General features: G+C 40.3%; 1 protein-coding gene across 2 annotated transcripts in view; it reads left to right on the top strand.

The window, feature by feature from the left end:
- LOC127356431 (coiled-coil domain-containing protein 134) overlaps positions 1-13,241 on the top strand; it is a 65,743-nt gene that overhangs the window by 23,471 nt on the left and 29,031 nt on the right. Inside the window, exons 17-23 of one of the 2 annotated variants that reach the window (XM_051388158.1) lie at positions 1,955-2,015; positions 2,786-2,883; positions 5,889-6,069; positions 7,696-7,846; positions 8,652-8,837; positions 9,036-9,158; positions 9,461-9,650. In XM_051388158.1, coding sequence (XP_051244118.1) covers positions 1,955-2,015; positions 2,786-2,883; positions 5,889-6,069; positions 7,696-7,846; positions 8,652-8,837; positions 9,036-9,158; positions 9,461-9,650 — 990 coding nt within the window. The remainder of the gene's footprint in view (positions 1-1,954; positions 2,016-2,785; positions 2,884-5,888; positions 6,070-7,695; positions 7,847-8,651; positions 8,838-9,035; positions 9,159-9,460; positions 9,651-13,241) is intronic. The other variant, XM_051388157.1, reaches the window with a different exon arrangement.

Here is a 13,241-nt window from a genome sequence, read left to right on the forward strand (position 1 = left end):
GCATGTTTTCATTGTGGAAATGGCCTGGAAATAAGAATTGTTCTTTTGTTTTTTTTATCTACAGTGGTGTGTATTTGTCTCTTTTTTCCTAAAATCAACAATCAGCTCCTTGGTTTTGCTGATGTTGAGCAGACGGTTGTTCTCTGAGCACCACTTTGCAAGATTGTTGATTTCCTCAAGTCTCCTCGTTGTTTTAAATCCGGCCTATGGTGGTGGATGTGTGGTGTCCATTCTTCATTCAGTCTCCATTTTACTGTCCTCGGTATCACCACATCATCTACACATTTGCTGATGTCACTGATGATGTATATTCCTCAAGACTGATATGATTCTTCTGGGTGGCAGCAACAAACACACTGGTGAATTCTCAGATAATATGGCCAACATTATAACAGTAAAAATTCCACATCTGGTGACCATTGTCTATCCACTGTAACCTCATGTGAGTACCAAGCATCATAGATGTAAAGTCTTACATTCTGTCAGTGTGGAACGTGTCAGTGAAGATGAGGGTACAGCAGTCTCTAATGTCCCATTGCTGAGTTAGTTGGTCTTATTTCATCCATTTTATGTGACCAGACATTAGCCAGGACTAGGCTGGGTAGTGAAATAGCCTTATGTCCAAGCTGCCTTAGCTTAGCTCTTATCCCGGCTCTCTTCCTGGGGGTGATGGGGAGAATCAGCTGAGTGCTGTGATCGTCTCATGGTCCTCTGCGCCCAATCCAAACCCTGTACTTCTTTCTCTAATACTGAGTGTATTTCTAAAATAAGTAAAACATGCTTCAGTAATAAAAGCAAAAAGATAACAAATTAACTGTGCAGCCAGATCTATTCTACATGCCCCGTCGTTGCCATGATACCTTGGTTACAATACTTAAAGCCTTAAATGTCTAACTAAATTAAATAAGCAGAAACAAAAATAAATTTCACTATAAAGCCCATTTCCCAGCTAGAGCAATAAACTTAATTTCATTTCATTATCACATAACAGATTGTGTTCTCCTCTGCACCACTGAACATTTCTATTTCTGTAGTTTGGTAATTTTTAAAAACAAATCCATATCGTATGCAGTTTAGAATTATGGCAGAAACAGCAATGCCAACTATTGATTCTGCTCTCATCAAAGATAAGGCTAAATGCCTGACTGTTGATTTGATGAAATTTCATATCAGTGTAGGGGGGAAACTGAGCAATCTATCCAATGCTGGCAGTCCACATCACAAGCCTCACTTATTGACAGGAAGCTTGTTGCCTTGGCCATCTACCCTCAGCCAGCTTGGTGGCAATAAAAAGAAACTTGCGCTTTATATTTATGCTGCAAGCGGTTAATAAAGCACAACCGTTTTCTGCAGATATGGCTGAGCGGTTCTTTGGCATATGTCCACAAGAGAGTGAGTTAGTAGCTTTATGAAATTAATAGTTCCCTCTAATAAGTGAGGACTGTTCTTTCTCACCACAGCACTGAAACGGCCAAGATATTAAATACAGCTTTTATGATATAGCTTTTCCCCCCCCCATAGAATTAAAATAGGACTTCTGTCCCATTACCTCCAATGTAGCCAAACGATGAGCTTTCCCCCCTGAAGGATCAGTAGGGACTTGAAAAGTAGCTTGAAAACGAATGTGTAATTAAAATATGGAGGTTTGGGGATCATGAACTGAGACTGAATCATTTGGCTGATGTCTGGCATAAAGATAAGTTTCTATCTCTCCCTTTCTCTCATCTCATTCTTCCTCTTTCTCCTCCTTTTTACGCCTTCTCCTTCTCTTTTAAGTACTTTTAAACTTTTTTGTACTTTTTAATTGTCATGTTTTTGTTTCTCTTCTGTCTGTGATGTACTGTGTAACTTTTGTTTTGAAAGGTGTTATATAAATTGTGCTTTTATTACTGCTCTTCTCCTCTTCCTCATTTCTTGTTGTCTCATCCTTCTTTTATTCTCCTCTCCCCTCCAGCGTCCTCTGGTTTCTACCGGCTGGCTCTGGAACACAAAGGGCTCCTCTGTGCAGGAAACAGGTACTGTACAGTGTAACAGGATAACCTGAGGACACACACACACACACACACACACACACAGACACACACAAACATACACCGATATACACAGCAATTAACAAAGAACTGCTGTCTACAATGTTTAGCTCTGTGTGTGTGTGTGTGTGTGTGTGTGCGTGTGCGTGTGCGTGTGTGTGTGTGTGTGTGTGTTAAACCACGGTGGCTCAGAAAGTTGAGTTCTTATTATCATTCTCTGTCGGAGCGCAATGAACAATGAGACAGATAACATGGCTGAGGCATCTGTCATTTCTGACTCACTCTGTCTACTTTTTTTTCCAATAAGCCAGTCTTCTCAGCAGTGTGTCTGTCTCAGAGCATTAGATCTCCAGCTTCAAAGTCTGCCGTGTGTGTTTGTGTGAGTGTGTGTGTTTAGATTTTTCAGTTTATGTCTGTAGGCATACGTGCTTTTGTGTGTCTGTGTGTGCTTTCGCGTGGTCATAAATGTGGTTAACGCTGTAGGTTTTAGGCCCCCCTGCTCTGAGCTGTAATGAAACTGAACCATGCCATGCGTGTGTCATATTTGAAAGGACTAAGTTAAGGCACATCCTGCCCTGTGCGTCACAGTTGGCTCCTCACTGTTTTGACCGTGCGTTGTGCAGGACATATGCTCTGCCTGTTTCAGAAGCCCTCGTTCTTTCTTTATTTCTGCAGGTTTCCTGTGCTTTTATTTGTATTGATGTTTATTTGCTCTGCCTCTTGTGTGTTTTTCTGCCCCTTACCAATTCTTTCAGGAACCCAAATCTGAATGCATCTGCCTGTGGTTTTCTACAGAAACTCAGTATGTGTCTGCTTTCCCAGTCAGACCCTGCTTATGGGGCCTTCCAGCACGGTATGCAAATAAATGCCCACACACACTTGCACATTACACAGAGCTACACGCAGCACCAGTAAAACCCTGTTAGTCCTGTCAACTTCCAAGCAATGCTGTCATAGTACCTGCTATCTGGTGAGCTAAGCGTTGAACAGAACCGTTAATACTGTTCAACACTTCAGCTGTTTGTTGTGTGTAGGTCAGTTGTTCCAATCAATTTATTTCCGATCTATAAAATATAAATATATTAAAGAATTTTAGTGTCCATGTAGAAGTGCCCATCTTAATCCCTGTGAACAACTGTAAATGCCTTTCCAGTTAAATTTAATGTGCCACCTGGTTGCATTGAATGAACAGATCAAGGAAGTATCAACAAACTAAGTCAAGCTCGAGTTTATTTGACATTAATTAGGCATTTTGTGATAAAACAAACAAAACAGAGAGCTTGTGAAACAAAAATCCATTTTGTTCTAGACTCACTGGCGTAAACTAACAAAATGATTACACTAAAAAGTAAATATGTTACATTTCAGTTCATACAGTTTCTCTTTGTTGCACACATGTCTCTCTTAATCCCATTGTAGAAAAGTCACAAAACAATAGCTATAGCAGATGTGTGTACTGTAAACATGTATGTGTTAAATAGCCTTGAATACTGGACACTGAATTGGGTTTGCTTGCTGATTCTTGGGGGAAAGAGCTGATGCTAAGTCTCTTAAATGTCAATGCACATTGTGACAACACAGATAACACTTCAAATTAAAGAGCCATTGCTTCTGAAATGGGTGAGACTGAAGTAAATGTTATCAAAAAAAAAAAGTAAAAACACAAAAAATAAAAAATAAATTGTTGGAAACTGCATTTGGTCCCAGGAGACATGATGTGTCATTGAGAACACCTTTGAGTAAAATATTTGTTTGAGGTAATGAAATGTAAGAGTTATACACGCAAGTGCGTGTGTGTGTCTGTGTGTGTGTCTGTGTGTGTGTCTGTGTGTGTGTCTGTGTGTGTGTACATGCTGCATGGGAATTTGTTTATGTGTGATTGTGGCTGTGAATAATGATTTCTGTGGACTGCTGTTTGTTCCTTTTTTCTGTCTGTCAACATCGTCCTCCCTTTTATCACCCTTATCTGTTTCAGTTTCATTTTCAGCTTTCTTTCATTCCTAGTTGCTCTCATCTTGAATTTTACCATCCTATTTTATGTTAAATATTTTTCTTGTTCAAAAAGTTCATGTTTAACTTTATTTTGAACGTTGTTAACCAGTATTTAGTTTTGCTGGTTGTCCTAACCGTCTTCTGTACACGCTCTCTGTTTTGTGTTTTGATTGAATTGCTCTCTGATACCAAAGTATATCATTTATACTTGTGTATAGCTGTCTAATTGTACAACAGCTGTGTGAATATTTAAGGAAACATTTCTCTATTTATTATTTTCTGTTGATTGAAATCTGAGCAGGAGGCAACATGTCATTGCCACCTGCTTTGTAGGTCTGCTTTCTTTCTCCCATCTGTTCCATTCTCATCTTCTTCATCTGTCTGCCCTTCGTTGTCTTCCTCTCTCTCCCAGTCCTCCCTTTGAGACATTGTAATACACCCTTCTATTCTTCTTCCTGCTGCTCTTCTCGACCAGTTCCCTGGATGTGAAGGCTGCATCGCTGTCTCGTGGCCCTCTCCTGTTTTTCCTTTTTTTCATTTTTTCAAACAATACCATTCATCTCTTACTCTTTCTCCACAGCGGCCCCTCTGGACCACAGTGCTCTCTGTCTGCAGCCTTCTACAAGCTGGCCACCTGCCCCTTTAGTTCCTGTTTAAATGTATCTCTCCTCCTCTTTCTGTATTTCTAACACCCGTTCCCTTCTTCACTTTGTTTTCCTCTCTCTGGCTGATTGGTAGTCTCTCTCCCTACAGACCCTGCTTTGGCTTTATATGCTCTGTGTAGTCATGCATCAGTGACCCCCATCCCTGTCTGCCATCTCCCTGTGCCTTCTTTGTCATTCTTCTCTCTGCTCTGCCCCTTCTTTCTTGTGATTCCCTCATACACTGAATATGGTGTTGTTTCCTTCCTCGCTCCTCGATTTTTCCCCAGACCTGCAAGAGGCTGCATTGCACAGCACCATTTTCTCTACTCAGTGCCACATTTCAGTGGCCCTCTTTTCTGTTTCCCCCTCTCTTTCTATGCTGTTCTCTTTCAGCTGCATCTCATTTTCCTCTCCCTCTCCCAGTCTTTTCTTCCCTCGCCCCTCTTCTCTTTCTCTGCAGTTCCCTAAAGATAACCCAGATATGGTCCTACTATTTTAGCTGTTTCAGAAAAATATCTGAATTCCCTGCTGTACTTCACATCTCACCTCCCCTTTTGTCTCTTCTGTGGTTCTTTTTTCTCTTACCATTTTATGCAGTATTGTTTATTTACATATATCCCTTTTCGTTGCCCCCTGTCTGAGTCCTTTGGCCTCAAGTCCTTGAGGAAGTGCACTATATCACACTGGCCCTCCTGTCTTCATCCAGCTCTCCCATGCAGTTTCACTTCTCACTGTCTTTCATACACTCCTCATTCCAAATGCTATTCTTTAGGGCCCTCATTTATGAAAAAAAAAGCCGTTAATTTTGCTGTATTACATAATATCGTTTCTCAAAGAATGATAAAAATTGAATATACGCGTCCATGACATCCATATCTTGGTTAATGATGGATATTGGCTTTATGTTTGGATACAAGATAGATAATTGGAAAAGAGTGAAACAGTGTAAACCCACACATTTTCACCCCCGGGTGATTTTGTTTTCATAACCCTCAGCTTTGGCTTGGCTTTAGAGACAAAATTGGTGAGTAATGCTCCTTTGTAAACGAGACCTCAGGGCCTCTTCTGCTTTGCTTTACTTTATTCCATCAAATCTCTCCTTAATCCATATCCTTTCCTCTTTCTTCTCTCTCTCTCTCAGCCTCTCTCATCTTGTCCCTGTTTCTTGAATTGATTATTAAACCATTTTCCTTTCTGTTTTATTTCTTGGCTCATCCCCCAGATGTTGAGGAGGTTGAAAATCTTCTGCTATACAACCTTCCCTCTCTGTGTTGTCGTATGTCAGACTGGCCCTCTCTACTGTGTGAGGCCCCGGGACTCCAACTGTGTGAAAATAAAGGACCAAGGGCCACACAGTACTGTCTTCTGATAATACTACATATTGTCCTGCAGCAAGGAGACAGGTAATACAGTGTGCACGCACACACATATACATACACACACACACACACACAGTCTGGACTGGCCACTGGATGACATAGAGTACCACCAATCAACAGATAACATGAATAAACACAAGAAAAATGTAAAGACCGACATGCGCATCCACAAATCATACAGGGATTCATACAGTAATGTTGCAACATTTCAAAGAGTTAAAAAGTTGGAAAATCTTATGTTCTGAGCTGGTATTTTTGTGTAAATGGAATTAACCAATATTTTCAGCATCAGTGAAAAGCATTTTAATCTCACTTGTGCCTGGTGCTGCTGCAGAGTGGTATGGTAAGAAGAGAGAGCATAGTGTGATCCAAAAGTACTGACTTTGTTCTCCCATAGTAACATCAATTTTCACAGCCCAAATAGTCTTTGAGCAGTATTATCTGACGCTGTAGTTCATAAATATAAAGAGTAAAATGTCAAACATCTCTATACTCCATATTAGGTATGGCTTGGCGATGTCGACAGAATCGAATATTACAACCTGAAAAGACTTTATAAATGTTAAGGTGCTTCCAGAGATATTTGACACTTTAATTAACCTTGAGAAACTAGTGCTAATGTGGAGATGGCTGTGGCTCAGGAGGTGGAGCAGGTCATCCACTGATCAGAGAGAAGATTCCTCGACATGTCAAAGTGTCTTTGGGCAAGATGCTGAACCCCAAATTACCCCTGATGCTGTGCCAACTGCCTGAATGGATGAATGTGACATGTGGTGTAAAGTGCTTTGAATGTTTGGAAAACTAGAAAGGCACTATGTAAGTGCAGTCCATTTATTAAACAGAGTTGTTGTCATTTTACCCAGCTGAAGTTTTGTAACTAATATAATAATAATAATTTAATTGAATAAATACATGAATACTTCACAATTAACCAATTTGCTGTAATGCAGCCCTTGGGAGCAGAAAAGGGAACATTTGAGCTATATCACAATAATGAAATAACCAAAATCCCAAACAATATCTAGTGTCAGTATATCAATATATAACTCAGCTCTACCAGCTGGTTTGACACATCGCTGCAGCGCTCTCCCTGCTCCAGCGGCACTGCTGCAGCCCATCGGGGCTGTTTTTTAAGTACATATTTTATTTTACCTCAGAGATACGTCGGCTTCTTTGGAAAGTTTAATCTGTCCTTTTGCGGAACCTCGGCTATGCATTACCCCCCAGGGAAGGGGATGAAAGCCTCTCCCTGCCACTGTGTGGTCTCATCAAGATTAATGGGAGCTGTGGCCAGACATTTACATAGTGTGGGAGGGCTGAGTGTGTGTGTAGTCACGGATAGGATCTCTGAATATGTGTTGGTATAGATGTGTGTATTTTTGTGTGAGAAAGAGAGATTGCAAGTGTATGACATCAACATGCCCCTGAAGCACTTTGTCTGCTTTGCAGACAGCTGATGTGTTTGTCCACTTCAATACCCTCACCCTGAACGTATCTGCTGAGGCGTGTTTGACATTCAAGTGTATGTGCGTCTGTGTGTTTGTATAACCCAGAATGTAAATGTTTAGCCACATCTATGTGTACTTTAAATATTCTAAGGCAATGTCATCATTTTTGTGCATGTTTTGTGTCTGTGTGCATGTGATCCAGGCTCCTCCCAGACCAGACAGTGTTCTCCAGTGTGGTGTGGCTGTTGCGCTCGGTGCAGGAGCAGGGCGGCTGTGCCCTGCCTCTCTCTGTGCTCCGCTCTGCCCTCTACCTGCTGGCAATGACACAAGACAAGAGCCCCAACCTCGACGGGGTAATTCTGATCAGCTCACTGAACAGAAATCAAAACATACTCTAACTTAGAAAGGTAGTACAGTAGATATACACATCAAGGTTAGTTTAAGAAAGGTTTAAGCTCAGTTTTATGCTTTCCAGTGGAACATTGCCATTTTTTGGATTTGCCTTTGCCTTGCTTACTAAAATGTGATATTTAAAAAAGTAGTCTGCCTCAATTTAAAATATTCTCCTTCCTTTTCTGTTCAGTGAGTCAACCTAACAATGTGAAAAAAAATTATATTAGTTGAAATAGGTTTAACGGGATGTTTTTCCTTGGCACAGGGAAAGAGAACAGCATGTACTGGAGCTATAGTACTGTGTGGTTCAATATGTAGACTTTAATGTGGAGGCCAAGGAATACTCAGAATCATAGCTTGACAGCTCATATTCATCTTTTGATACAAAATCCATATTCTGCTGTTGATGATTCAGCAGGCAAGAATATTAATCCTAGTTCTATAGCTTTTGTAGAGCTATACAAATACATTTTTTCCAAAATAACGTACTTAGTTCAATTAACACTACGTGGCAAAACTTTGTCTTGCAGCTTCTCCGAAAGTATTTCATGCTACATACTTTATGTTGACTACGAATATAAACAAGCAATAGATTACGGGAGACCTCCTGCTGTGGCTGAGAGCTCTGCCTCAGTAAGGTTTAAAAGTCTCATATTTGGTTTGTGAAGAAAATTATTTTCAAAACCTTTTGACTTGTGTGTGTGTATGCTCATCTCAAAGAAAGTTCTTTGGCTTTTTCAATTTTTCTTTACCAACCTACTCAAGGCTCATTTTAACTGCATCAGCAAGGCACTCTCCTCCTGCCAAAGCTTCTCTTCCCTCTACATTCACCACCCTGCACTCCTCCACTTCATCTGTCGCTATCCGGAGCTAGCAGAGAAATTTGGGCCCCTGGTCTTGGAACTTTGGTTGACCAAACAAGCACAGCACGCAGATGCAGAGCAGACCATGGTGAGGGGACAGTTGTTTCACTTCTATCTCAGACTCACAAATCATTTTAGCGATTTGATTGCACACACGTAACTTGTTACCCTCTAATTCATTTCACTTCAACAGAGTTAGAGATTGGATGAATTACTGTGTGTTTTTACTTCCCTTTGAACTCACTGAATTTATGAAAAGGTGGTTGGATTTTATTCTCGTGTACAGGCAGACATACAAGAGAAGGGAGAAAGCTGTGCACATGAGAGGCAGGATCAGGAGCCGGACACAGAAACTATGGAGCTACTGACTCTGATAGAGAAGTACCCAGCTGTCATACTGACCCTCCTGGTGAGAACCACAGACCAAACAGAAACTTGGAAGTTGGCCACATTAAAGTGAAAATACTTTTAAATGCTGGCTGATGTGCTGCGTTGTTTCACACCCAAATAGAACTATCTGTCAATCCTGAAACAGTAATAAGACTTGGTCCCATAGTTTGTGTAAAACATGTGTTTGTGTTTAACCTGCTGGAGTAGCTGGACGCCTTGGGTGCATTAAGGACAGTGCTGGTAGAAAAATATATTCTAAATAATTCTGTTTTAAAGCTTGTGTCTATCTCTCTGTTTGACTGTCTGTCTGTATGACCTCAGGACATGGTCTGCACCAGGGAGGCCCCCCTGGCAGGGCGGGCACTCAGGGTGCTGGAAGTTCTCTTGCGTGGTCAGAAAGACTATGAGGCAGATTTGTGTGCCAATCTTAGGCCAGCTCTGCTCCAGGCTTTACAGAGGCTCAGTATGGAGAACTTGGGCCCCGGGTTTGGACAGGGACACATTGCACAGGGTAAGAAACATTAACTCGCAAAAGCAGAGTGTATAAATGTATCAAAGTATTGTAGAAATAGCTGTTGCATCCCCAAAGAAAAAACATTTTGAGGTAAAGATCTTTGCATGGATCAGTGTAACTACCCCGTGGCTCAAGTTTATGGATGTGGGATGTACAGTAATGAAAGAAAATGATAAACTGTCATTTCAAAATCAGTGAGGTCCTGTTTTTTTCCTCCTTCATGGAGATTGTGATGAAAATTGAAACAGCAGTTTTATGGGACCAGTGTGTTGGATTTAGTGTCATGCGGTTAGGTAGAGAAGGCCCTATCTAGAATCTGGTTGGTTTGTCCGTTCTGGGCTACTGCAGAAACATGGCTGTGCAAACTGGTGGGCTCCCTAGAAGACAACCCGCTCCCTATCTCATTCTAAGGTAACAAAAACACACCGATTGTTATTTTCAGGTGATTATACACTAATGAAAACATAATGATCAATATTATATTCCATTTCTTCCAATAAATACACCTAAATGTTACATACTGGACCTTTAATTTACACTTCTACTAGCAATTAATAGGAGATGCAGAGATGAATCAGACAACATAAATGCTTTATGACAGTTTCATTTGCCTGCAGCACAGTAATGGATTCTTTCATTTAAAATGAATGGGCCTCAATCAGGCAGTTTTGAACATATTATGGAGCTGATCACACTTGTGTACGATCAAATACCACATTACCAATTCATGCACACATAAATGCACAATCACGCAGACTCACAGACACACACACGCAGACCTATTTATTCTTCTAAATCACATTGACCACAGTCAGATCACTTCATGAGGTAACCTCCTCATGGGCCATAAAACCATTGGCCATTGGTTTTTCTCTTCCGACATCGAAACCTACACTGTGTCTCTGAAAGCTTACTGGCCCCTGCTGTGCCCACACGTTACACCCTTTAAGGAGTCACCTGTCCTTATTCTACCTAAAATTAGTCATACACAGAGGTTCACTATACATTAATACCTTTATGTCTCGTAGGGCTACAGAATGGTAAATGGACTGTACATTTAACACCTTTCTAGTCTTTTGACCACTCAAAGTGCTTTACGCTACATGTCACATTCATTCAAGAGGAACTGGGGATCAAACTGCCAACCTTTTTATTAGTAGACAACCCGCTGTACCTCCTGAGCCAGAGTCTGCTCACACACCCCTACAGAACACGCCGCTGCATTTATACATTCAGTTTCTCATTCAAAAACTGTTTTTCTACAGCAGTCATCATTCACAATCACGTATCAACATTAATGCCAACTGATTTGATTTGCCGCCCACTTATAGCTCATTAAAGCACAGATACAGTTAATTGCAGGGGATAGATTGAGGTAAATGTTGCTGTTTATTCCCCTCAGTTTATGTTTTATGATGCGGCAGACAGTGTTTTGTTTTAATCCTGGCTGTGTTTCTGCCTCAGTCTTACACATTAAAACTTAGTATAGCAAATATAGCAAGCTTTTAATTAAATTGTCTCTTGCCTGCACGATACAAGCTCATACACACTCACATAAACATAAACATATAATCACAAACATATAATCAAAGGTTTACCTGCTCCTGCACCGTGAGATGTAATAAGAATAAATGCACCATGACAGTCTTTTTTTTTCTCTACACACAGCAAACACTGAAAGAGTTAATTAAATCTCAGCTTTATAAACAGACAGCTGCAGAAAAACACCTTGGGCTATTTGGTCTCAGATGGCCATCTCTTCATATTGACTTGAAAGTTATTTTTGATTAAGAAAAGCTATTTTTGGTTAACTGGCTCTCCCCAGAATTCCCACTACATTGTGTTCCTCACACGCTGTACAACAAACATTTTGATGTGATCAAGACTTTATGAAGAAAACAGTTTACACTTCAACTCGCATGATTACTGTGGAGACTAGAAATACATAGTGTTCATTGTTCAAACATTTTGATATCTAAGATACCAATTTTCATTTAACTAAATAATGCAAACTTGTGTTTCACATTGTCTTACCACAATGCCCGTTTGCCTCTAAGCTTAAGCATACTGCAGGAATATTTTTAACTGGTTATGGTCTCAATACTAATTTATAGCTGTGGTTCCCAACCTTTTTCCTTAAGAGACCTCTTTTTCATCATTTAGTACTGGTCTGTATGACCTTCATAAACAAACAAGACCATCAGCGAGAAAATTAGCTGCTTCTATACAGTTAACTGTATTACCTGCTACCAGATTCAGTCAGATTCCCCTTGAAATCAGTTAAACTAAGCGACAGAAACACAACCGCTTAGGCATTGTAGGGGCTTTAGTGAAAAATGCCAAGTCTTGCTACTTTGTAGTTTTTAGAGTTTGGAGTTGTGTCCCAAGCACATTGTGGCAGGTGAAAAGAAGAGGCTGAGGTGAGGACACTGACAGTACGACTTGCATGGCTACACTCTCCAGCTGTGAGAAAGTTCTGGCAATAAATAAAATGTGAGTGAACAGCATCGAAAAAGGCCACTGAAACTTGCTTCACTGGCATACCAAAAGTATACATATACATTGCTTAAAGCTAACTTCTAGAAATTGGTAAATCGTGTGTTGATGTATGAAACTTGTGTCAGGCTGTCAATCTCTCATTTATATATATTCATTCAGATGATGGGTTTGAATTCTTAAAAATCCTCAAAGTTTTAAAAATGTGTTCATCCTCAACTCCACAAACTTGATCTGAGTAGGCCAACAAATTATGTAGGGCATTTAAATAATGATGTGAAAATAACAATTGATATAAAGAGCAGTAAAACATCAATAAAGCATTGTGCATGGATTAATAGGTCCATTTGGCATGGTGTTCTTTTGCAACATAATGGAAAGCACTTAGTGTAACTATTCTCACATGTTGGATCATTTGAAAGAATACCTGCGTCGGGCCATTCGGCTAGGCAACATTTTCTTTCTGATGGCTCTAACAACTGTTCAAACTGCACCTCGTTATAACGGCACAATTAAAAGCAGGCTGATTACGGGCACATTAAGAGACAGTAGAATTCTGTCTCTGTCAAATATCTGATTATACTAAATTCTCCAAAAAATATGTTCATGTTCTTACTCTGGGACACCTTTCATAGGGGTAAACACATGAAGATAGATTGAACTTAGCTTTATGGTTAGTTTACACGCAGTAAATGTGGCTTGTGGTGGTGCTATTTGTCTTAACTGTCCTGCCAGTAAAACTTCGTTTTAACCGAAGTGTAATCACAAAGTGTCTCCTAAAACTTGGTTGTTTTTAAATTGGATTGAAATGGCAAAACAGTTCCCAGAACACTGTCGCTTCTGATTAATGTTGGCAGGGAGGAACCATTAATCCTCTGTTAAAACAAATCCTCCCAACATCCCTTGTCGGTACAGACGGTGGGAAGTGAGATACTTGTTTATCTAGATGACTCTCCCGAATTAAGCATATGGTATTGATCTTGATTCAACATGCAGTAGTATCAGTGTGCATAAGGTTGCTATCATACATGGGTTTTGTATCCTTATATATACATTTGAGAGAGGGAAACTGTTGTGTTTGTGTCAGCTTTG

This window comes from Dicentrarchus labrax, unplaced genomic scaffold, assembly GCF_905237075.1.
Source record: "Dicentrarchus labrax unplaced genomic scaffold, dlabrax2021, whole genome shotgun sequence".
NCBI classification, from domain to species: domain Eukaryota; kingdom Metazoa; phylum Chordata; class Actinopteri; family Moronidae; genus Dicentrarchus; species Dicentrarchus labrax.